Source organism: Heterocephalus glaber, unplaced genomic scaffold, assembly GCF_053883595.1.
Source record: "Heterocephalus glaber isolate CG9 unplaced genomic scaffold, H.glaber_assembly_v1.0 deba00001600, whole genome shotgun sequence".
Classification (NCBI taxonomy): Eukaryota; Metazoa; Chordata; class Mammalia; order Rodentia; family Bathyergidae; genus Heterocephalus; species Heterocephalus glaber.
This window is the reverse complement of record NW_028258372.1, coordinates 13182916-13207585: the sequence shown is the minus strand read 5'-3', so window position 1 is coordinate 13207585 and position 24670 is coordinate 13182916. Positions and strand designations below refer to the sequence as shown.

The 24670-nt window shown below is 43.1% G+C and overlaps 1 protein-coding gene across 1 annotated transcript in view; it reads left to right on the top strand.

The window, feature by feature from the left end:
* Positions 1-24412, top strand: part of Kiaa0040 (KIAA0040 ortholog) — a 37620-nt gene extending 13208 nt beyond the window's left edge. Inside the window, exon 2 of the mRNA XM_013075347.3 lies at positions 20990-24412. Within this exon, the coding sequence (XP_012930801.1) occupies positions 21123-21413 (291 nt within the window). The 5' untranslated portion in view covers positions 20990-21122 and the 3' untranslated portion in view covers positions 21414-24412. The remainder of the gene's footprint in view (positions 1-20989) is intronic.
* The last annotated feature ends 258 nt before the right edge of the window (positions 24413-24670 follow it).

Below are 24670 nucleotides of genomic sequence, written 5' to 3'. Positions count from 1 at the left end.
CTTTGCCAGTTTTATATTTCTTACTAGCTATGAAAAAAATGAAAGCCATCTTGCCATGACACACAACAGTCATCATTGTGTTCCCTCTACACACTTGAACTCCTCACCATTGGAAATTAGGAATCACAAGCTCAGATGCCCACAGGGAGCCTGGTAAAGCTAACTTCAACACATACTGTGTACCAGGAACTGTTTTAACTATATTACATGCACTATGTAACTCATCCAGTACCCACAACAATCTTAGGATGAAGGGTCTATTCTTACCCTTCTTTTATAGTTCAGTAAACTGAGGCATAGAGAGGTCAACTGACCACGGAGATGGTCAGCTAGCTAAGGAGCTCTGGGGCTTTGACTCGGCTACTCCATCTAAAATGTTGGTGCAGGCAGTGTAAGAGCAGAGGGAGGTTCCACTACCTGCGTCACAAGCGCAAGGTTCCAAGTTTGATCTCCAGTACCAAAAAAAAAAAAAAGCAGAGGAAGGGTGCAACATGCAATCTAGAGAGCTGCAGATGGAACAAATTCAATTCATTGGTCACTTCTACCTCATGAGCTTCCTATCTGCAACCTCGGAGCTAGGTTTGTTCATCTTGAGGCAAAAAGTTCATGTAGTTTTTTCAAACCTTGTGCTAAATGTTGGCAGTGTTGTCACACAAGTATGGTGTATCAGTCGCAGTGTGTGTGTGTGTGCCCGGTGTGTGTGTCTATGAGAGAGACAAAGACAATCAGAGAGAGAAAAAAAAGAGGGAGAGAGAGAGAGAAGCAGAGATAGACAAAGAGATCCTTTTGAACCAAGATTTGGTTACCCAGAGCCTTGTGACAGATCTGAAGTTAGGATTATCACCACACTGAAGGATATACAAAGAGATAAAGTATGGTTATGTAGGGGTGAAGGCAGGAGATAGAAAACCACTATTCACTCATGTTTCCTTGACACAATAATCTACCTTCTTGGTCAGCCATGAAAAGTACCCCTTAGGTCCTTAGACCAAGTCATCATCAGCCCCCTCTCACTCCCATCCCTGGGAGTTCAATATCCCTGGGCATTGGAGTCGTAATACCTCATGAGGTATGGAGGGAAAGGAAATTTCCCAGCAACAGTCGTCCTCCACGAGCCACAGCCTGGAGGAATTCCTGCCATGTGCCAGGCCGCTCCCTGGAATGCCCTGGCATTTAGAGCAGCTGCTAGAGAAGCTCCCTCCTTGCTGCTCCCATAACCATTTGTTTGAATTTCCTGTGGGACATTTAACTAGTCTTGCCTTATGCTACTTCCATTTCCCTAACAAAATAAATTTCTGGAATTCAGAGTCTTTGCCTTTAATTCCATTTTGAATCCCTTATCCGGATACCTGGCAAGCATTTTACTTCTCTTCATGCAATATTATCTGGGAAAGATGCAGAAAAGAGAGAAGTGTGCTGTGCACATAGTAGGTACTGAACAAATGTGAATAGAACTGAATTATCTGCTGCTGGCCTACAGCAGAAAGGGAGGTTTGTGGCTTCCTAGGCCTCAGAAGTGTCAACAACCCAGGATTGAGGAAGAAAGAAAATAGGGAACGAAGGGAGTCCTTCCCTCTTGGAAAAACCGGGGTGAATTTTTGCAGTGATAGTGGAGGAGTGAGATGTGGAGCATAACACACAAGCATACTTGATGGAGGTGCTTGGCACCCAGAGATTACCAAATAAAAGGCCATCAATTCAACAACACCAAAATGTCCAGAATATAGCCAGTCAGGACTTTCCAAAACATAGGGCAATCTGACTTCCAAGTGACAGCATCTTAATATTCATTATGGCATCCATGAGAACAAGACCAATGTCCACTAAGGCCAATAATGTTTGCAATGTGTCTACCCTATAATGTCCAAGAATATATGGTATATGAGCATGTGGCCCAGGCTCAAAGAGACCTCCAAACCCAAAATACTGACATTTCAGAAATACTAAGTTCCTCAGTCTCTTCTTTTTCTGACCACATTCTGTATGTGAACCTAGAAAAGAGCATGGCAGTGAGGAAAGTCACTGGATATTCAGTGGTGGAAGAACTACCATGTCATCTTTGAATACCTGTGAGACCTTGGACAAGTCATTTAATTTGAGAGAGCCTCAGTTTTCTCATCTGTAAAAGTTTAACAACTATATCCCAAGGATGAAAGATGTCCTAGATGTTAGGGAAGCTGTGATGGAAACAGATTCCATGTGGAAAGGAAGAAAGATGATTAAATAAGCAGTTACCCTAATACTGTGGGTTGTGGTAATAGGGTGTATTTGGTGAAGGACACAGAGCAGGACCTCTGGTGTTTAGTGAGATCAAGGAAGGGTTCCCAAGGGGAACAAGGTTTCGGCTGAGACTTAGGGGAAGAACAGAGGCCAAGAAACTGAGCGGTTAGACTGGGGCCGGAGTGATGGCTGGGGAACAATTGTGGGTTCCACATACAGAAGTTGGTGTGAGGCCCCAGGTCTCACAGAGTTGGAGAAACGAGAAGCGAAGGCCTTGCCAACTGTGACTGTGGTCGGTGGCCACTGCTTGCTCCCCTTTTCTTGCTTTTGAACAGTTAGTGAAGTGCAGACAGCATCACACTGGGAAACTGGAACGTTACAACCCCATCTGCCCCCGGCTACTAACCAGTTTCACAATTCTGTTTCTGTTTTTTGTTTTTTTGGTACCAGGGACTGAACTCCAGTCCTTGCACTTTCAAGTCAGGCAGCAGAACCACTGAGCTAAATCCCAGGCCCAGTTTCACAATTCTGAACAAATGTTTACTCCTTAGATGGTTCACCTATGAAGTAGGGCAAGAAATCCCTCCCCTTTCCACATTACAGTGGATCTAACGAAGAAATGTTTGCAGGAGCTTTTTTAAAAATTCAAATGAGTTATAAGTGAGGGCTCTTGGTGGGACTTCCCCAATCATAAATAAAACCAAGCCCATTCAAATGTCAGTTCAGAGGCTGGAGATGTGATTGCATCAGGGTGTTTATCCCCAGACGCCCATTCCCAAGGGATCCAGAGATAAATAGCAGTTTTATTCTGATTGGTTTGGTGATATTTCATTTCAGGTCATAATCAGATTTTGTCCAAGGGAGAAAGTATGCTATTAATAAAAGGTTTTTCTTTTATTGCAATATCTGTGATTACTCTGCCCAGCTGGTTAGGGCAGACTGCCAGTGAGCCCAGGGGTGGGGGCTTAATCCTGCATAATTCCAAGTTCTGGCATAATTTCAGTTATGACTGAAATTAGGTAAGAGAATGTGGAGACTGAAACGAAGTCTCCTCATCTGCTCACAACCTCTAGGGCCCACTGCATCCAACCTCTCCGAAGCCTTCAAAGCCCTTGCGACCGTATCGCCCTTACCTCCGTTCTCATTCTTTCCCAGGTTTCCTCATTACCACCCCAGTCTCAAACTCTGGGCATGCTGGCCTCTGCAACTAGCTTTCCCATCCTACCCGACCTCGAGGAGTCTCCCTTTCCTCGCCCGCATGTTCATCTCTAATGGGTGACAACACGCAGCCAGGGTCACACAGCCTCCCTCTCCTCCACGCCACCCCCCACTTAAAACCCAAGCCAACAGGGATCACTCTCCTTTCTAGCATTACATGATTTTTGGCACTTGCTCATATTTAGTTTAGCATTTAATTACTTTTTTAAAAATTGTAGGCCATCTTCAGGTTATAAAGAACTCACCTGAACATTTTTATTTGACTTACACGGTAACACTGGCCAGTGAGTGAAGTCATTGTTATTACCTTCCTGTCTTAGAGATGAGGAGCCTGAAGCTTATAAGGTCCCATGACTTACCTGACTCTGGCTAAGCAGAGCAGGACTTCCGGTATTCTAAGCTTCCTGAAGAAACTGCTTTAGGATAAGAACTAGATCATACACTTCTTTTCCCACCTCGGCACCAAGTCAGTCACATAGTAGATTTTTAACTAACACTTTTTCGATTCCAATCCATATACAACTACAGGAAAAATAATTCATATGATGTATTTTACTGAGGAAAATAATTAATTGTTATTAGTTTTATGAGCCTCATTAAGTATAAAGAACAGTATGTTTGCAGCATTATTTTTATTGCGGTAGCTCAGTAAGGTAGACTCATAATGTGTACAGAGCTCCCCGCCCCAGCCCAGGGGGTGAGCAGAGGGCAGCCAGGAATGCAGTTTCACTCCCTCACTCACTCGAGCAGCCCCACTGCCTCCCGGCAATGGATGGAATGTGCTTGTCAGAACTTGCTCAGCAGGATGGACATGCTGGGCCAGTCCTTGAAAGCCTGGAGTCCCTGTGCACCAGGAGGATCCACATCACCTACTCCAAGTCAGCAGTGAGCCTCAGCTCCACTACAGAGCTGTCCCTGAGAGACGGGAGAATGGTATTCATCCATCCATTTCGGGTTGAAGGCATGAAGACCTCCCACCTTTATAGCAAATTTCCCGAGAATTTCAGGCCACTTTGAACACTGGGAAGACATGAGAGTAACTTTTTTATTGCCATGGTCCTTCATCTGCCTGGAATAATACTAACCATGACTTAGAATATTTGTGCAGCCCCTAACAGCCCAGGTGCACATTTACAGGCATTAAGCTGCTTTGACCTAAGGACCCTCCAAGGAGGTGCTTGCCTCCTTGCCTCCAGCTGTTTGTTTACTTTAGGAAGTATGTGCATTTGATCAAATATTTAGAATGGTTCCAAAAGACTAAGAAAAGCCAGTCTCCTTTCCAGCACCACCCTCAATTTTCTTCTAAAGAGGCACACATGCTATTATTTTCTTGTGTACTCTAGATTTTTCCCAAGTTTGGAGATAAAGAAAATGAGACCCAAAGCAACAGTGACCTTCCCAAGGACACACACTGAGGAAATCCTTCCTGCTTCTCAAACTAGAGTTTACACTACACTTGTGGCTCACAAACTGTCCTCTAGCCAAACTCTGGCTCAGATTTTGAAAACAAGACAACAAACAAACTCAGGCTCCTTTGAGAAAGGCACTTCAGAGATGGGGAGGAATAGGTTGGGTACCAAGAAGGGATCAGGGAAGGACTGAAAGCCAGTGGAGTTTAGGGGCAACGGTCTGTTTATAAGGAGGCAGCTACATTTCGTGAGACTGAGGACATGCCCTCTATATCAAAGAAAAGGAGCAACACACAAACAAAAGGATATGCTTGCCTGGCACTGGATAATGCAGCACAGTTACTCTATTAGCTTGCTCATACATGTCCTGTGCATTCATCAACTATTATTTAATCAAACTGTGGAAAGGAAAAAACTCGCTGCAGGGTCAGGAATACAGATTTGAACCCATTCAGAGAGGAAGTGAGTGTTCTTCTCCAGGCAACATTGACTCCCCTGTTCAGTCCTCTGGGACAGAGGCTGCAGCCCAAAGCCTGGTGACTCTGAAATTCACACACTGAACATTCCTCAGGGGTAAGTGATTACTGAAGTGAGAATACTTCTCTTCACTCCCTCGATGATTTGGCCTTTGCATTTTAAGCCTTAATATTCCAATAAGGTAGCATTTGGCTTTTAATTAATGGCCCTGAACTTCTGTTAACATTAAATGAAGGAAGGAAATGGAAAGGAAAATAGAACCGTATCGGTACTGCTTCTGAGATGCATAATTGTATATTTTTGCCACTCCATTAGTTTTCAACTATTCCAGCTTGTAAACTTCTCCCCCATCACCACTGAGAAAAGAAATAAGTCAGTTGTTCTTGTATTGCTGCAAAGTCTGTAGAACTCTGAATTCCTTTTTCTGGTATTAAAGACTATGATGCAACTTTTAATTTAAGGTCTATTTTTTAATTATCACCTGTGTGGGAGACCCTGAATCATACAAAGGTTTGGTTGTCCTCTTGCTTTTTCAAAAAACATTCTCTCCCTCCGAGAGGCTTAACGTTTGAAGACTTAAGTATCCCGGGTGGAGTCACCAGGAACAGAACTTTCCTTTCATTTGTGGAGGAGAAAGACACCACCCCAGCCCAGCCACTCCTAACTGACAGATGACCTCACAGGCTCACACTTTCCAAAAATAGAACCTCACCTAGTTGCTTTACTGCACCCACAAAAATTGGCTCCAAAATCTTCTACCAAACCGTTTTGAGCAGTAAAAAGGAGAGCTGGCCAACCAAGGTCTTTCGCTGTAACCATGGCTACGGGTTTTATTAGCACTAATACCAGGATGTGGTCAGATTGGATGTATACAGAAGTATGAGCTGTATCAGAGTGTGTGCTCATAAATTCTCCACACTGGAAACATTACTCCTGATGACTCCGATTCATAAAAGACCTGGGGGAAAGGCAGCGAGGGGTGGGAGGGAGGAGGGCTGCATCAGTAAGCAAAGCTCACTGTTCTAATTTTAGCTTTAATTCAGCTTTTTAATATAATCCCCTAAAATACCACTACCTTGCATTTAGATTGCAATTTTCTTTTCCTTTCTCAGTGTTCTTTCGCAAGTCTTGTGGGTTCTTCACAACAATCTTGAGAAGTATCTGGGATAGGTAATAACCTCATTTCCTAGATGAGGAAAGGGCTCAAGAAGCTTAACTGATTTTGTCCGAGGTCAGAGACATGGAGGACAACAGAGCAGGGACAATAACTGGGTCCTCTGACTCCTTGCTTAACATGTTTTCTGCTTCACCCCTCTGCTGATGTCTAACATGTACTCACTCCCCTTGCAATCCTCCCTCCTCTTTATCATTTGTCTGAGCAGCCAGAGACCAGGGTCAACCCATCAAATTGGACTATGCAGCTGCTAAGGAAGGCCTGCCTTTGTCCTCAAGTGTATTCTGCAAACCACTGCATGACTGATAAATGATCTCACAGAGAACAGGCAATGTTGTCCCTGCTCCTGAGGGGTTTATAATCCAGGGGCACAGGACTGGTGTGGGCAGGCAAAGTAGGGGATCCAAGAGAGCACAGGCCTTTGGAAAGCTGGGCCCAGCAGTTTTATGGGAAGTTATGTGACTATGAGGGAAGTGAGTGTGGCCAAACCTTAGGACTAAGGTTGAGAATTCTATATAAAATTAGAGGAAGCAGAAAAATAATTTTAAAAATAAAAATGCTTGTGTGTTAGAAACAGTTCTTAGACTGCAGGTGAGCACTGTGCGTACTCAGAGGAGTTTCATACCTCTGGGGCCCATCACCCTCATCATATGTGATGCTGTACTGCACATGCTACTGGCATGTTTGGTCTTATTAAATCTGAGCTCCTTGAGGTCACATTAGATATCAAATCAGGAACACATTCATAGGGTGTGGCACAGCTGGCAGCTTTCAGAGGCTGGCAGATGAGTGATGGGGTGAACAGACCACCATCCGGAGAATGGCAGCTGCACAGTGAGTAAGTACAGCAGGATCTTCAAACTCTGAAAGGACTAAATTCAGACCAATTCCCCTCTTCATAACTTCATGGCCTTGAGCCAGTTGCCTCAGCTCTGATACCCTCAGTCTTCTCTCCTGTACAATGGGGATGAAAAGGCTTCCCCTCAGTTGTTTCGTGAGACCTCATAAAGCCTTGATCACACACCAAGTTGTGCACTAAATAAGGACTCAATGAAGGATGGCTTTTGATTCAACAGATGATTCCCTGCTCTCAATAAAACATTTGCCAGCCCTGTGTTTTGAGGCTTTGGCCTTTTGAAGTATCAGGTCAAGAGAGGTGGGTCAGAGGAAAACAAGCAAGCATTCTAGCTGAAATGAAAAGGAGAAAGTTGATAGCAATGAGCAAAACAAGGCTCCCCTAAGAAATTAGATCCTGGAGGTCAGGAGGGCCGAAGGAGGGGGCAGCAGCTGGAGGAGTGGAAACAAAATTAGCAAGGAAGCAGACCAGAATGTGTCTGCCCGATTCCCTGAGACAGTCAACTTGCCCTTTAAACCAACTCAGTGAAAATTGATCAAACTCGGTGAGAACAAAATAATTCATTAATAAAAGGAGGTTGCTCCCTTTCATGGAATATGAACCATATAATAATAAAAGTGCTTTACAATTTTCGAGACAGTTTTAAGGCACCCACTGTGAAATATACTTAACTGCCCATTTCACACACACTGTTTCATTCACTCCAGGCAGAAATGCACTCATTCATACATCCATTCAGCAGATACTGCAGCACACATTCTACCAGGCACAGTGCCAGAACGTGATGCAGTCAGCGGACAAAATATCACATTCCAAGATGCACTCCTTCAGTCTTACAGTGCTTACATGAATGTCCCCAGACACACTCTGTGTTAGTGATGGAGACAAAATTCTTGGCTACAAGTTTTCTGGTTATGACAAGAAAAATTAGGAAATTTCCTTTGTGATCTCAGGGAGGTAAATATGAGGAAGACGCTGACTTCTAGCAGCCTGAGACGTGTTCCTTTACATTAAGCACGGTTGAAATTTTCAGGGAATGAAAGAGACATGGGTTCCAGTGATTACTGCTAAGAATAAGCCAAAAAGGACAAATTATTTTCAGAGTCTATGACCTGGATCCTTTGGAGACAATATAATTAGGGATGACAAAAGATAAGCAAGAAGATTCCCAGCACTCTACTTTTCCATAACAGAAAATCAAAATCCAAATGGAAATCTTTTAAAAACTATTTTGATTGTTCTTAAATCATTCTGTAATAATTATTTTCCTGGTATCATTGTTGAGAGGGGAGAGGCTTTTACTTTCCCTGCATGTCCTAGCATGGCTTAATTAATACTTGATTGATTGAAAGATTGGCTCATTTGAACTTGAAGTAAAATTTTAATTTTTCCTGCTGAACCTGAAATAGAGCATATAGTAATTAGGAAAGGCTCCCTTGTTATCAGATAGTCCCAGCTACATAGGCTCTTTGTAACTGAGCAAAAGGAAGGTAAGTGATTACGAAGGAGTTAATAAAACACACACATCCCTCTCCCCACTGCTTTTAGTGACAGTGGGATTTTCCTGATCATTATTTCTCCCTTGATTGAGTTTTGTGGCTAGAGGACCTGACTGGATAGTTCACTAAATAGGTGAATAATTACTATCACAATCCAGCCACAGCTGGCTGTGCCCTTCACTCCTTCTGCTCTTTCTCTCCACAGACCTGGATTGGCTGACTAATGTTTATCCAAGATTTCACTTTTTGAGATAACAGGAAACTGGGAGGTAACCTTTGGAGGTGGGGAAGAGGATCAGAGGGAGGGAGGAGGAAAGGAAGAAGGGAGTTAAGGGATAGAAAAGGATCAAAATGTGTTAAATACATGTGCCAATTTACCAAATGAACCTCACCATTCTTATAACCAATGTGCCTAATAATAAAAAATTGAAAATTCTTTAAAATCTCATTTTTTCCTTCCCAACCCTTGAGTTAGCTTCATTTATTCATGCAACTACATGCCAGAACCTGGGCATCCAAAGAGAATAGAATAGTCAGGAGTGGCCTTGTTCTCATGGAGCTTGTATCCCAGTGGAGGAAGACAGGCTTTAGACATGTACACCACTGTCACCAAGGCATCATGAGTGAATGAGGACTTCCAGAGTAGGGAATACCACAAAGGTAATAAGATGGGATAGTGTGACAGAAGTGGATTGGATTAGGAAAAGCCTCTTGTTGAGGTAGCATTAGAGAAAATTTGAGTGGAAATGCATTTGAGTTGAGATCTGAATAATCTGAAGTTCTCCTGCCACAATCTGAGAACAAATGTACCAGGCAAAACGACAAACAAGATCTCAATCAGATGGACAGAACAAAAGTAGGTGTGGCCAGGGTACAGAAGAAAGTAGGGAGAGAGAGTCAGGGGTGAAGAAGGAGGCAGGGACCAGATGATGGAGGGACGTTTGGGATATAAGAAAGGATTGAGCCACGGAGAAAGAGGTTGACTTGCAGGGTGGTGCAGCTAGTGAGTGGCAGAGCCAGAATTCGGACCCAGGGGATTTGGCTTCAGAACCACCACCCAGAAGCACTGAGGTGAACCACTGGTGGGTCAAAGCTGTCCGATGGGTGAGTTGTTGATATCATCACAGCTTTGTTGTAAGCATTGCCAACATGAGCTTTTTTGTTAGGTGCATTAGTCAGGTAAGGCTAAATGCTATAGCAAAACCTCCCCAAACCTCAGGGGCTTCACCCAGAAAGGTTGATTTCTCACTCATTTTGCCATCCGCAGAGATCGTCAAGGGAGCTCTCTCCACAGAGCACTTAGGGTCACCTTTCGTCACCGCTGTCCAGGGGCTCTTGGAGTCCTTCCCTGGGTCCTTTGTTGCTGGCCAGATGAGAAAGCAAAAACAGAAGATATGGAGCAGTCACAGGGCCACAGAGGATGGTCAGAGAGCTGAGAGGGGCGGTCTAGCTCGTGCTGAGGAAGAGGTGGTGGGTCTCTTGCAAAGCACTGCCGAGGTACTGGCCAGAAGGAGAACTGACAGTCAGAGGACCTGGGTTCCAGCCGCGACTCTACTGGTTCTTAGCTGGGTAATCTCCAGCAAGAGGCCCAGACGTCTCATTAATGAAGTAAGGAAATTCAGCCAGGTGGCCCACCTCAGGGTTCTTCTAATCAACAATGCCCATATAATCAAGCATCATTTTATTATTTTTAATAACCACAGTATTTTAATAATTTCTGAATCGATGACCTATTTATACTTTTGTTCAAAATTGCAACCATAGTTATAACATCGATCCTGAGAGAAAGTACTATCTATTTTCCTTTAATAATCCATATCTATTTACATATCATATATGCATGCTGTAGGGAATAAAATAGCCTCCAATTTTTATTAGGACTAGTTATTTGAAGCAATTAATTAAATTGAGGAAAACATAGTTATCTATTTTTAAATGCCTAGAGCTGGGTTTAAGTAATAAACATAATGTTCTACAAGCAGATTATTTGCCATGATCTGACAATTTTTTGTACAACACAGTACTTACATCTATTAGAGGGCATCTAAGTGTGCCAGGTTAGCAAGGTGAGAACCGTCAAGAAAATATATATCCAGAGCTGCAGAGTTAATAACCATGGACTAACGTTCCGCTTGGTGCCCTCACAGCCAGAGAGCCTTGGTTTCTGATGTGTGTGATATTATCATGACCGTAGGGATGTTGCAAGGCAGGGGAGTTGAGAGGGCAAGGTTTGGATGGGCAGAATGGAGAGGGCTAGGGCTGAATAAGAAGCTTTAAACCCCCAGGAGAGATAGTAGGAGTCAGAGCCTGTTTGATCGGATTATTTTGGAAAAAAAGAAAATTGTCTGTGTGTTTGTGTGTGTGTACTTAGATTTGGAGACCTCACAGCAGACTAAAGCCCAGGGATACTTGCTCAAGTCCCTCTGCCTGAGAGTTCTGTTCACAGCTGGGGAGGACCAGAGCCAGGCCATGTGTCCCACCATCCACCACTGCACCATTTTCCCCAAATTACTGAAATCATCTCCTCTCACTCTTGTCTTTCCATTCTGTGCTCACACTCCTCAAAGTGTTCTTTAGGAAACACACATCACTTGTGTCGCCTCCTTGCATGAAACTCCCTGGCTCTCACAGTTCATGCCAGCCTTTCCCATGGCTTCTGAGCCTCCTGCTTCCTGGCCCCATCTCCCGCTCTGGCTCCCACCTGCCACTGATGAGTTCAGCCACGCCGTCCTTTTGGATCCAGTTGTTCATCTGGTAAGAATCCCAGTAAATTATTCTTTCCCTGTGTTTCCAGACTTCTGGAAGACACGTGATAGTGTGTTAGTAATTGAAGTCACTGCTGTAATTTAGAGACACTCATGTGAAAACATACCTGAAGGTTGGAGAAAAACATGTCAAGTGTTTTCTTGGAAATGGTTTTAAATAAGTTTCTCTTGTGTCTCAAGACTTTTCAGACACCCTGACCGTGTGTTTGTTATTTTTGTAATTCAGGTGGTAACTCAGTCACACCCACTCAGAGCCTCCCTCCCTTCCCATGGGTCACTTTTGCCTGGTGCCCACATGCAGAGCATTGGGAGTTTCTTCCCATTGCACTTAGCATATTTATACTTTAACTTCTTTCTGTATGGTTCTCTGATGCATGTCTGCTCCCATACCAGACTTTTTCTTGTACATGCTTGCAGTATATAATGTTTACATCCTCGTGTGGAGTTGGTACATGTGCAGAACACATCCCAATCCCTATTTTCATCCCCTTCCCCTCCCCTCCTTCATCACTTGATCCCCTCCCCACTTGAAAAAGATCCATCGCTTTATTTCCTATTAGCTATCTTTTATTTTGCTCTTTATTTATATTTTAAGTTTCTCATATAAGAGAAACCATGCAATATTTAAGCGTGCGTGTCTGATTCATTTCATCCAACATTATGGTCTCAAGGTGCATCTGTTCTACAAATGAGTCAAGTTTATCTTTATGGCAGAGTAGTACTCCATTGTGTGTAATACCACATTTTCTCTATCCATTCATCTACTGATGGACATACAGGCTGCTTCCAAGATTTAACTATTATGAATTGTGCTGCTATAAACATGGTATGTGTGTATCACTGTAATATGATGTCTTTAACTCTTTCAGGAAGATCCCTAGAATCAGAATATGCTGGGTCAAATGGAACTTCTAGTTTTAGTTCAAACCCTAAAAGGACAAGGATCCAGTTGCTTGTTTCTAGAAGGGCCCAGTGCCATTTCCTATGTGTACTGAATGGTCCTAAATCACGGCACGGTGAAAGAACAGACATCTTGACTGTTGTTTCATTTTCATCCCTTCCCCCTCTGCTGCGCTGCTCCCATAGCTCTTTAGCCCTTTGCACAGGGCTTGGCCACAGGACTTATAGTGCACTGCTGCTATTTTCATTTCTCCTCCTTGCTAGACTGGAAAGGGATCAGGATTTGAAGCCACGGGGCCAGATACATTGTCAGTGCGCAGCAAATGTGTATAATGTGGAATTATTACCTCCAGGAAACCGGCTCTGGCCCGGATGCCCTGACCACACACAGCAAGAAAGAACCCCGAAGGAGGCGTCCCACACAGGCCTTCGTGCTGCTGTGTGAGGGAACGGCCTGTTCCCTGCCGCCCCTGGCCACTAATTCATTCCCTCGTTCCTGTGCTCACAGATGGCCTGACTCACTTTTATCTTACTGCTCACACACCTGACAATTATCCAGAAGCCCTCGGGCTTCTCTAAGAGTGGAGCCCAGGAGTCAGTATGTTTTTGTTATTATTATTAAGTTTATTGGTACATTTTAGGTATACAATACAGTTACATTCATCATTGGGATCTTGTACCTTTACATGATGTATCTCGGTTCTTATTTTTTCCCCAACCCGCTACCCTCCACCTTTCCCTATTTACAAAGACTTTGTTTCCGTTTTTTCCTTTGCTCATATTTTTTTCTTTTCCCTTCTTTCCTTTCCCCTACACCTCCCACTTCCCCTACTCCTTTAAATCTTTTCTTCCTATTTCACATCCATCATACATTTTGATTCTTATTTACACTTTTAATTTTTCACACCAGAGAAACTATTCAGTATTTACATGTGTGTCCTATTTATTTCACTTAAGAGTATGGCCTCAATGTGCATCCAATTAGCTATAAATGTCTCTAGTTTCTCGTTCTTTATGGCTGAGTAGTACTACATTTTATAAAAAAAAAAAAAACAACACATCTTTATCCAGCCTCCAGTTGATGGGTACTTGGGCTGTTTCCAAGTTTTAGCTATTACAAACTGTGCTGCTATAAACCTGGGTGCACATATATTGCTGTCGTATGATTCTTTTAATTCTTTTAGGAAGATACCCAGCAGAGGAATACCTGGGTCAAATAGGACCTCTAATCTTAGTTTTTTGAGGTATCTCCATATTGATTTCCACAGTGGTTGCACCAGTCTGCACTCCCACCAACAATGGAAAAGGGTTCCTTTCTCCCCAGAACCCCACCAGCACTTGTTATTGGTTGATTTCTTGATAGCAGCCATTCTTTCTGGGGTGAGGTGGAATCTCAGTGTTGTTTTCATCTGCATCTCTCGAATGATCAGCGATGTTCAACATTTTTTCATATGTTTATTTGCTGCTTTTACTTGTTTGTCTGAGAAATGTCTGTTCATTTCAGATGCCCATTTTTGAATTGGGTCTTTATAATTGGGGGGTCTGATGTTTTTAAGTTCTTTATATATTCTAGATAGTAGACCTTTGTCTGAGGAACAGCTGGTAAGAATTTTTTCCCACATTGTAGGTTGTCTCTTAGCTCTGTTGGTGGTTTCTCTTGTAGTGCAGAAGCTTTTTAATAAGATGAGATCCCAGTTGTTGATTCTTTATGCTAGTTCCCATGCTGCTGAGGAAATGTTCAAAGTCTTTTCCTATGCCAATGTCTTCAAAAGTTCTACCTAACTTATCTTCCAGGAACATATGTAAATCAATCAATGTAATACACTATATTAACAGAGCCAAGGACAAAAACCATATGATCATCTCAATAGATGCAGAAAAAGCATTTGACAAAATCCTACACCCATTCATGATAAAAACCTTACAGAAAATTGGAATAGATTGTCTCTATCTCAACCTAATAAAGGCTATCTATGAAAAACCAACAGCCAACATCATACCAAATGATCAAAAACTGAAAACCTTCACGCTAAAATCAGGAACAAGACAAGGATGTCCACTATCACCACTCCTGTTCAATAGTTCTTGAAACATTAGCCACAGCAATTAGACAAGAGAAAGAAATAAAAGGAATAAAGATAGGAAAGGAAGAAGTTAAACTGTCATTATTTGCTGATGATATGATACTTTACATAGAAGACCAAAAAAACTCCGCTCAAAGACTTCTAGACTTAATTGACAGATTCAGCAGAGTAGCAGGATACAAGGTCAACATTCAAAAATCAATAGCCTTCTTGTACACAAATAACAGACTCACTGAGAGAGAAATTAGGGAAACAATCCCTTTCACAATAGCATCCAAAACACTGAAATACCTAGAAATCAATCTAATGAAGGAAGCAAAAGACCTCTACACTGAAAACTACAGCACTCTGAAAAAAGAGATCCAAGAGGATATAAGAAAATGGAAAGACATTCCTTGCTCCTGGGTAGGAAGAATCAACAGTGAAAATGGCCATACTTCCAAAACTGCTATACAGATTCAATGCAATTCCAATTGAAATTCCAACAGTATATTTCACAGAACTAGAGGAGTCTGTATCTTTTTTAATTTTTTTATTTTTTGGTACCAGGAATCAAACTCGGGACCTTGTGCTTGCGAGGCAGGTGGCGGAACCACTGAATTAAATCGCCGGCCCAGAGGAGTCTGTATCTTTAACCACCTGAGTGACTCTGCCTGGCCAGAAGTTCATCTGGCTGTCCTTTAAGGTCCTTGGGCAGAAGAGATAAACCAAGCACCAGGAAACTCCCAACTCAAGACAAAGCACAAAGGGATACTGGGGACCCCTGAAACATTACTGGAAACCTCTGCAGTAGGCTCCAATCTCCTGCCCAGTGTATGAACCAGGCCTGAGAGGAAAAAAAAAAAACTAAACGAATAAGAGAGACAGAAATCAGGGCACCAGGACAACCAATGCCAGTGCAACCAACAAAGGCACTGGCCAGTCCAAACACTGATTTTTATTGGTAATCAATTGGGGTAAAGGCATGCCATGTGCAAGGGCGGCACTACATGTGAAGATGCACAGTCGTGGGGTTTCTATGGAAATTAATGCAAGCAAGCCTTGTAAAGGACAAGACAAAGCCTTCTCAAATTAGGAACAGAATAGACAAAATATATGGTTGTAATTAAAACATTCCTTCTAGTTAGAAGGTTTTAGTTGTGGGAACAGAATTTGGGTGCAAGTTACTCTGACATCAGCATGTAGGCTTCAGCTAGACTCACTTCTATAAACAAGCCAGTTGTGGGGTTAACTCTTTACAGCCTGCTTTGGGCATAATCAATATTACAGTCTCCCACAAAGGAAGAATTTGAGGAGAGGTACAAGGGGAGGTCATTGACCCTTATTTTTAATTGTAAGGTAGTCCTCATGCCTTTTCTGGAGTCTGCAGCTACAGCAGAGGAATCTCACAGTTCTAATAGAGACCTGAACCTCTCACTCCTACAAGAAGGCTGAGGATTTGTACCATTCAGAGGTCACTTCTGGGTTGGTCTTGGGGATTTAACTGGGTGCCTTCATGGTCCCCATCCTGAACCTTGCTAGAACACATTTACTATTGGACAGGCACTGTAGAACTTTACATGTACCATTTTATCTAATAAGCATGGAGAATGAGAGGCTGATGCAAAGTAGAATCCCCTGCCTGAGTCTTGGAGAGCTCCAGCCCCCAGCCCCAGGCCAGCCCGGAACACAACACTGCAGCAGCTTTTGGCTCACAGAGCTTGGATCAGACTTCCCTGAGGAAGGGCTCACCCCTGTATACTTCCCAGGTTCCCAAAGCTTGGAAAGGAGGCTGGGGCCTATAGACAGCTGGTCACTCTCCTCAGGCCTCACCTATGAGTTCAACAATCCTCCAGACACCAGCAGATAATTCCCAGGTGACCCTTCTCCATATAGTCATGGATGCAAATCTAGAATTACAGCCACAAAGCAGGCAGGTCACTCATGCAGCCCTTTCCATTTGAATGAGATGGGGGCTTTGTAGTTCTTTGCCAGGACAACTGGGCTTACAGGTCAGGGGTGGGGAGGAAAAGCTCAAGGCTAGGATTAATCCATTGTTATTTGGAGATAACCCACTGTTTTATGGATTATGTTTGTATAGTATTTTACAGTTTACAAAATGCATGAAATAGATTAAGCCTTTTTAATCCCCACAACATCATTATGAGGAAAGCTTATTAACTTCTTGTAGCTGAGGTTCAAGAACTTGCCAAGGTCATTCAGGTTAACCCAGGGCTCAAACCCAAGTCAGTCTTCTGGTCCTGGTATCTTCTTCTCCATCAACACTTTACACACATGCAGATAGAGGCTAGAGGAAAAAAGAAGAAGGACTCTCTCCCTATCCCCCAGACATTACAGAGGACACAGAGATAATAATATTTGGTTTCCAGAGAATTGAAGGTAACTTTCCCCTCTTCTCTCTCTTCACACCCACCCCACAACCACAGTCAAACAGTGAAGGTTGATTGGCACCTATTGTTGGTTTTACAAGAACAGATGAATTATATTTCGAATAGTGTCAGTGACACTTGAAAGTCAACAAAAGGCTAAAGTCTCCAGAGTGCTTTCTAGAGCCCAGAGTGTGGCTTCTTTTGCGAACCATCCCACGAAAGCGCCAACTTTTAATTCATACCACCAAGGAGACATTTGATTGTTTCCTGGAAATGCTAATAATGCAAAGCTCATAAATACTAATGAAACACTATAGATTAGCAGAGCTCAGCAAGTAACCTAGGGGGGCCTAGAAGAGAATTCTTAGATTAAAAAAAATATAAAGAATACCTTTTAATCGAATTTTCCCCAGACTAGGTTCCCAAATGTTAATGAATACTCTCTTTGGCTGTGTGGAGAGCAGACTCAAATAAGTACCTTTAGGAATGCAGAAGTGAGTTATTGACTTAGCCTTAGTTTGAAAAGAAATCTATTTATTCAAAGGCTATTTTAGATGCCATGGGATGGGCAAGTTTAAGACAAAGGTGGGAGGGGTAGGAGGCCCTGGGACACAGAGAAAAACACATAATTCAAATGCATGCTTTTATTTCAGCCAACTAAGCAACCTGCGTTGGAGTTTGCTTATTATATTTGTCTTTTATGACATGATCCTTCAATAATAATAACTCCCCCAGAATATACTCAGCTCCATGATGTCAGAAACTATAACTGTCATTCATTGCTGAATCCACACCACCTAACAAAGAGCATGGCACATATTAGGTGTCCAATAAATGTTTGTTAAACAGATAAAGAGCTCTCCTAAAACATTTACCACCAGTGCCAGAGAACTATTCATCTCTTTATATGGCTAAGTATGTTTTTCTTTCTTTGAGAAGTGGGAACGACACACGAAAGCAAAATGTTTTTCTCCTTTTGCCATAAATTCCAGGTAATTCAGAACTTATTTTATTATGTATCTCATAAGATCTTTAGGTGACCTAATAAATTCTTTAAGGGGAAAAATGAAGACCATGTTCCAGAACTTTTTTTATCTTGTGATCTTTTCCTAAAGTGCAGCTCTGATCACAACTTCTGTTACAAAGCCCCCAAATGAATGCCCATAGCTACTCTGTCCCTAAAATACCCATCTAGTTTATCTTCAGTCATCTCTGCTCCTACCCTGAGCCCCAGGCTCATCAGATGTTCTGTTCTCCCGCTCAGTCTCTAGAAATTTCTCTGCCTAGAATGTCTGAATATTCTTTTCACTTACATTTCTCTGTCAAAATCCTACTTATATTTCAAGGTCCTTCTTATGTGTCTCCACCTTCATGAAAACTTCCCTAATATTCTCATAAGGCTCACTGCCCTTCCTGTCTTCCATAGCTGACCCCAAAAGTGGGCCTTTGGTGCTCTTCTGTTCCCTACAGGGACCAACATCACCCTGATGCAGAATAACCAGTATTCTGATTATCAGTAATTGTGATGATGATGTCCTCTCACATGAATCACAGATTATACATGCAAGAAATGCTTGGTCCCAGGAAAGGTATGTGTAGGATCAAAGTAGAGAAAAGCACCCAAAGTCTTCCACAACAAATGAGCCAAAATTTCATGGGCCACACAAGGCTGAGGGAAAAGCAAAGGCCACAGCCTAGGAGAAGGAAAGCCCAGAAGAGAGGGAATGGTGTGAAAGGAGAGGGTTTATAGGACACCAGGGAGTGCTTTTCTCTACAAAGAGCCGGGGCCTGGTGATGTGTGGGCGAATCCATGTCATGGGCTGTTCCCAGGCCCCAAGAGGGGCTTTGGAAGAAGCTCCAGGGAGAGGAGGTGGCTTCTTTTCTGTAGTGCATGTTGAATTTAAATGTGGACAGCCATGTGCTTTCTATAACCCTGCACTTGGGCAGGACTCCGGTTTTATTTTATGTTTCTTTCAGCATTTGGCAAGTGCCTAACAATGGGAAGTAAATCTCTTTGCAGTATTTTCTACAATAGACTGGGATAAATGTTTAAGTCAGTCTGAGGAATAGCCAAGGATTGTAAGATTCTGCAAGGCCTGGGCTGTTTGCCAAAAATGGGTCAATTCCATACAAAGGAATAGGAGGCCCCAGAGCAACTCTGGGGAACAGCTCACCTCTTAGAGATCTGGAGCCAAACTCCCCAGGAGCAAGGCCAACTCAGCCACTTGTGACTCGTGTCTCCATCTCTTCAGCTGCAGAATAGGGGAATCGTGGTACCTATTTCATAAGACTGTAATGAATATGAATACTTAATAGGAGTAAAGTGCCTAGAACAATGCTCGCATAGAATAAGTGCTTAATAAAAGTTACCTAAAAATATTGTTGTGCTCTTACAGCATTGCGTCAGTCTCTGTAGGCAAAAGGGCACAGTATAAAGTGTCAATTTGTATAATTGCAAAAATTGTGCAAATTATCCAGTCAGGAGTAGGATACCATGCCACCTAACCAGAACTAATGTCAGGAGGGGCCTTCATAGATCCTCAGGCACTGAGCATATGAGACATTTATAGAGCATGTTGCCTAAGAAATGAGACCTCAAGGACAACTCTTGAGGGCACTATGTATAACACACCACCCAAAAAGGCCATACCTTTATCCTCCAGTACAAGGAAATAAAAATAAGCTTGAGCTAACCTTGAATTCTGGACCTACGCCCCGTGGTGCATCTGTCCACAGTCACTGTACCATCCTATTCGCTTAAAAGACAAAATGCATGTGAAAGTGATTAGAAAAATATCAATGAAATACATCACAAAATAGTATTATCATCATTAGTTCTTCCACTTGCCCAGCCCCCTCGCAAGAGTGCTGGACTTGTTACACAGAAGTCTGGCAGCTCTATGTGGCCCCAGACACATCACCTCCCCACTCTGACTTTTATATTTGTCATCCTTAAGTGAGAATTGGTCAGGATGATTTCTAACCCTCCAGCCCAAAAATCAATGACTCTGATATTTAGGTCCAGGGCAATGTCTTGCACCAAAAATTGTCTTGAATTATATCTGTCCTCAAAGTCTTTTTTGGACCTAAGAACCCATGGATTCTAGATCCCAAGGAAGCCTCTGAGACCTTATACTTAACAGCTGAGCCCTAAGACACATGTAGAGAGGTGGAGAGGTGACAAAGGAAGAGGGGACTAATCCCTGCTGTACACTGAGGTCAGCGTAGGGGCAGAGAGGCATCCTGAAACCCCACTCCAGTTTCCAAGGAACTTCAAGGCCCCTTTCCCCCTGGAAGAAAGGGAACAGGTAGGAAGGAGACTTGAAGACAAAGAAACCAAAAGCAGAGATGAAGGTAAGGAGGGAGAAGAAACTAAGCAGACATAGAAGTCGGACATAAGGAGAGGAGGAGAAATGGAGCTGGGAAGACAGCAAGCAGACAGGAAGGCAGGAGTGAGGCAAGGTGAGGACTGATGACCTCTTAGCCTTAAGGAGGCCCAAGGTCTCCCACCACAGGCAGCAAGATGCAGCCATTTCATCTTGTGTTTATGCATTAACAGGCATCACAAATGGCAGCTTATGTACATAGAAGGTCAGATACCAAACTGTCCCATGGGGTGTGCATACTCAACACCTGTCAGGTGAGCTGCAGTGAAGAAATGGTCAAGAACTGCCATTGTGGAGGGTCTAGGGAGCCAGCCCCTAACCAGAACACTAGATATACACATTGATTCATTTATCCAACAATTCTTGATCATCTACTGTGCATCCGACCGGATATAATATTAATTCTTTTATCCTAAACTCAGTATCATGTGTCTACATAGCAGGAACTAGTTAGTGGTTATTGACTAAAATGCATGAATTTATCCTGTTTATTGAGTCTTAGTACAACTTCAGTGGACTCTTTGGAAATCTTCAATTTCTTCCCCTTTCTAAGCCTAAAATCTATGATGCTATTAAAATTATAGACCATTCCCATTGCATTTCTCTTGAACTGTCTGTTTTATTCTCTGCAGGATTTATCTGTGGCATGCTCAAACTCAAAGCTGAAAGAGGAATAAATTCCAAGTGTCAAAGGCTGTGTCTTCTTGAACCCAGGACTTGCTAGTGTGTTGCAAAGAACCTCTGTCCTCATACTAGCCAATCACCATGGAAAAAATCAGCTCCTTCTTCAGTTCTATCTGGGACACCATCCTGACCAAACACCAAGAGGGCCTCTTCAACACCATCTGCCTGGCTGTCCTCCTAGGTCTACCATTATTGATGATCCTCACCCTCCTCTTCGTCTGCTGCCATTGCTGCTGGAGCCGAGCAGCCAAGAACCAACAACAGCCAGAACGACACAAGAAAAAGAAGAAGAAGGATGAAGAAGACCTCTGGATCTCGGCTCAGCCCAAGCTCCTCCAGATGGAGAAGAGGCCGTCACTGCCTATCTATTAGCAGTCAGCACAGGTGTCCTTCCTCTGGGGCCAAACCTCCTTCCAACCACACAGAGACTAGGGAGAAGGACTCTCTGAAATGATGCACTCATGTCCACAGAGTAGCTACTCAACCAAGGCACAAATCTCAGACTGAGTGTCCCAATGGAACACACTCCCAGGAGAGCACATGAACAATTCTTGCACTGCCTTGGCAGCTATGTGTCCAATAGCAATGCTTTTTGCTACAGAACCAGACATGCATTCCACCTGTCTCCACCATTCCCCATAAATAAAAGCACAAGGAACATTCACCTATATGTGTTGACATGGCTTCCAAGTGTACATACACACACCAGTGACATGCAAATTCAGACAACAGGTACATGGGCAAATATATTCTGTTCATCAGATAGCCATTGAATGCATACTTCATGCAAGGCTGTACATTATCTACACATGTGGAAATGTTTCACAAAAAAGTGTGCCCAGGTTTAGGCACACATATACAACTATTTAGCCAGGCAAGACTCCTGCACACTGTCAATTCCATATACCACTCAGGTTGGAGTCATATGCTTTCCTATTCCTATATTTACATAGCCTTTTACTGGAATATTCACATTTGGAGATTCCAGCAACCTGGTACAGTCCTCTCCCAGTATATACTGATATGAACACACCAAGTTCCTGTACTTCTGGCCCCTTACCTGTACCTAAAAGTTTAAAGTATGATGGATAAAAATTCATTGAAAGCTCTTTTCTTGGAACTAATGACAAGGTCCTCATTACCACTGATGGATATTTAATGTCCAAGACCTCTCTGGGATGCTACCCCTTAACCAAGGTGGACTTTTCCAAGTAAAAACAAACCACTCTTGGCAGTGACTGCTAGCAAGTTATGGAAAGCCACTGATTTACTTCAGTGGGCTGCAATTATGTACCTGTGCAATGCACGTTTTACAATGGAAAGGGTAATAAGATGCTGCACCTGAGCTTGGTATCTTCTTTGTATGCAAATGTTTTCAGTAGGGAAGGAATTAAAGACAGCCACCAGTACAGTCTCAAAGAAGGCACACTGGAAATGATTTCACAAGTGTGCAATGGGTGCATGGTATGTTGCAGGAATGCAGGAGTAACAGTTTAAGTGAAACTAGGCTGAATCTATAAAATGTTTATTAATATTTATCTTGAAGCTCAGGCAAGTAGGTACTCATAACTGTGGTTGCTGTTGGCTATGTGATAAGGGTAAACTTGTAATACCTCACCATTCCCCCAAGTGACCTTCTCTTCAACCAGAGTCCCCTAATTGCTGCAGTGGACCAGACTCAGTGTTGACTTGCAGGACACTATGTGCAGGACCAAAGGCTGAGCTGACACATGTGCCCTGAGGTACATAAGGACAGTAAACAAGATCTGCAGTGAGTTGCAAGTTTCTCCCCTGCCCCAGACTGAGATTTAGAAGCAGAGTTAATCCACCTCTAGGATGAGCTGGTTGTGTTTTGATTCTGATTGTGACAACATTACAAAGATAGATAATTCCCAACTTGGGAGTAGATTGTATTCTAACAGTTCATTTGCAAATCTGCCAGGGAGCTTTCTTGAAATATTTTCCCATGGAAGCTGTTCTAGACAGTGGCAAAATCACTGTCTAATTAATAAGATAGCTAAGCTATGACAGTTACAGTGGCAAAAAACCAAATCCAATAACTGTGTGAATGGAAAGATGTACTGTTTGCTCACTCAGGTTACCTGTCACTCACCTACCCTCCCAGTGTACCCTGGCCCTTGGACAGTGGGTAACTGCTAGTGACTCTGTTATCAGGATCTCCTAACAGATAACCACGTGAATCATAATTTAGGCCTGCATACATTTTAGAGCTAGCCACCCTGTCACTCTACATAGCCCTACATTCCCTTGGCATTCAGGCCTAGGCATTCTGATTATCCATCCCTTTGTCACAGGGACAGCTTGTACTGGAGCACCCAGCTGTCCCCTGCATATCACAGGATGGCAGTCATCTCCCACACCACATGCCTCCCATGTCTACTGCTGCCCACCAGGATGAGTTGGTCTTCCCATCTTCACCTCTCAATCCCATAAAGACGACTTGGGGGAGATGTGGGAGCTGACAGCCAAGACGGGGTGTCAGATGTGATCCAGGACAATGGATCACCAGGATCAGGGACCATGGTCTCCATGGCAACTGGCTGCCAGTTTGAGTTAAGACAGCAGTCAACTGTCATTCCTGAGATAAGTCCTCTGTCTCCCGGCACAGCATCCCTGCTGTCTCCTAACCCAATGGACTTGCTCCAGCTCCAGCCATGAAACACCCAGAAACTTCCTTCTCCATCGCTTCCATAGCATGGGACCCAGAACCCCCCAAAATGAATGGGATTTACCCCCACCCCAGCCTTATGGAGTACCCAGAATAGTGCTGGGCTCACAATGGGCCTCACATTCTTACTGGATCAATGGAAATGTGAAAGGAGCTAAGGCAGATGTCCTTTTCATTTTCTTCTCACTTTATTCTTACCTGACTTTCCCATTCCTTTCTTTTCTCTGCACCATGCCAGTTCTGTCCCTCTGTTCCTCTTCACTTTTACTGGCGACTGGTGGAACCTCAACCTGAGCCCATCTGGGGAGGGTACATTAATGAGGAACAGAAATGATTCATACAGAAGAGGCTTCCCAAGCCAGCACAAGCCCAAGAGGACCCTCATCCCCTCACTTTCTGAACAGCCTCACCCAGACTCAGGTGACATCAGGGGTCTTTTTTCCTTTGTCAATGGAATTGCTTTTTGTTTTTTTTTAATTTCTTGGGGAGAAAGAAAAAGCAGAGGAAAATGCATAAAAAGGCAGTCACCTTTAAAAGAAGAATTCAAGTGGCCAAAGCTGTATAGTAGGCCCGGGGATTTAGCTCAGTGGTTCTGCCGCCTGCCTTGTAGACACAAGGTCCTGAGTTCGATCCTTGGTACCAAAAAAAAAAAAAAAAAGCAAAAACAAAAACAAAAAACAAAGTTGTATAGTATTTGTCAGTATTCTTTCTGTAAAATTCAGACACATAAAAAGAAAAATTTTATTTAAATAAATATTTTGAAAATTAAAAGCTGTGCCTCGCCTCCTTACTTGCTGCAGTCAGTTACCTCCTTAGGGATTACTCCTGCTTGGCCACTCAGAAATGGTGGATGCAGGGATTTCCCACAGGGACACAAAAGGCCCTGTCCTCCCTGGTCACTGCATTTCTCCAGTAGAGTCAGAGGTTGGAAAACTAGGAA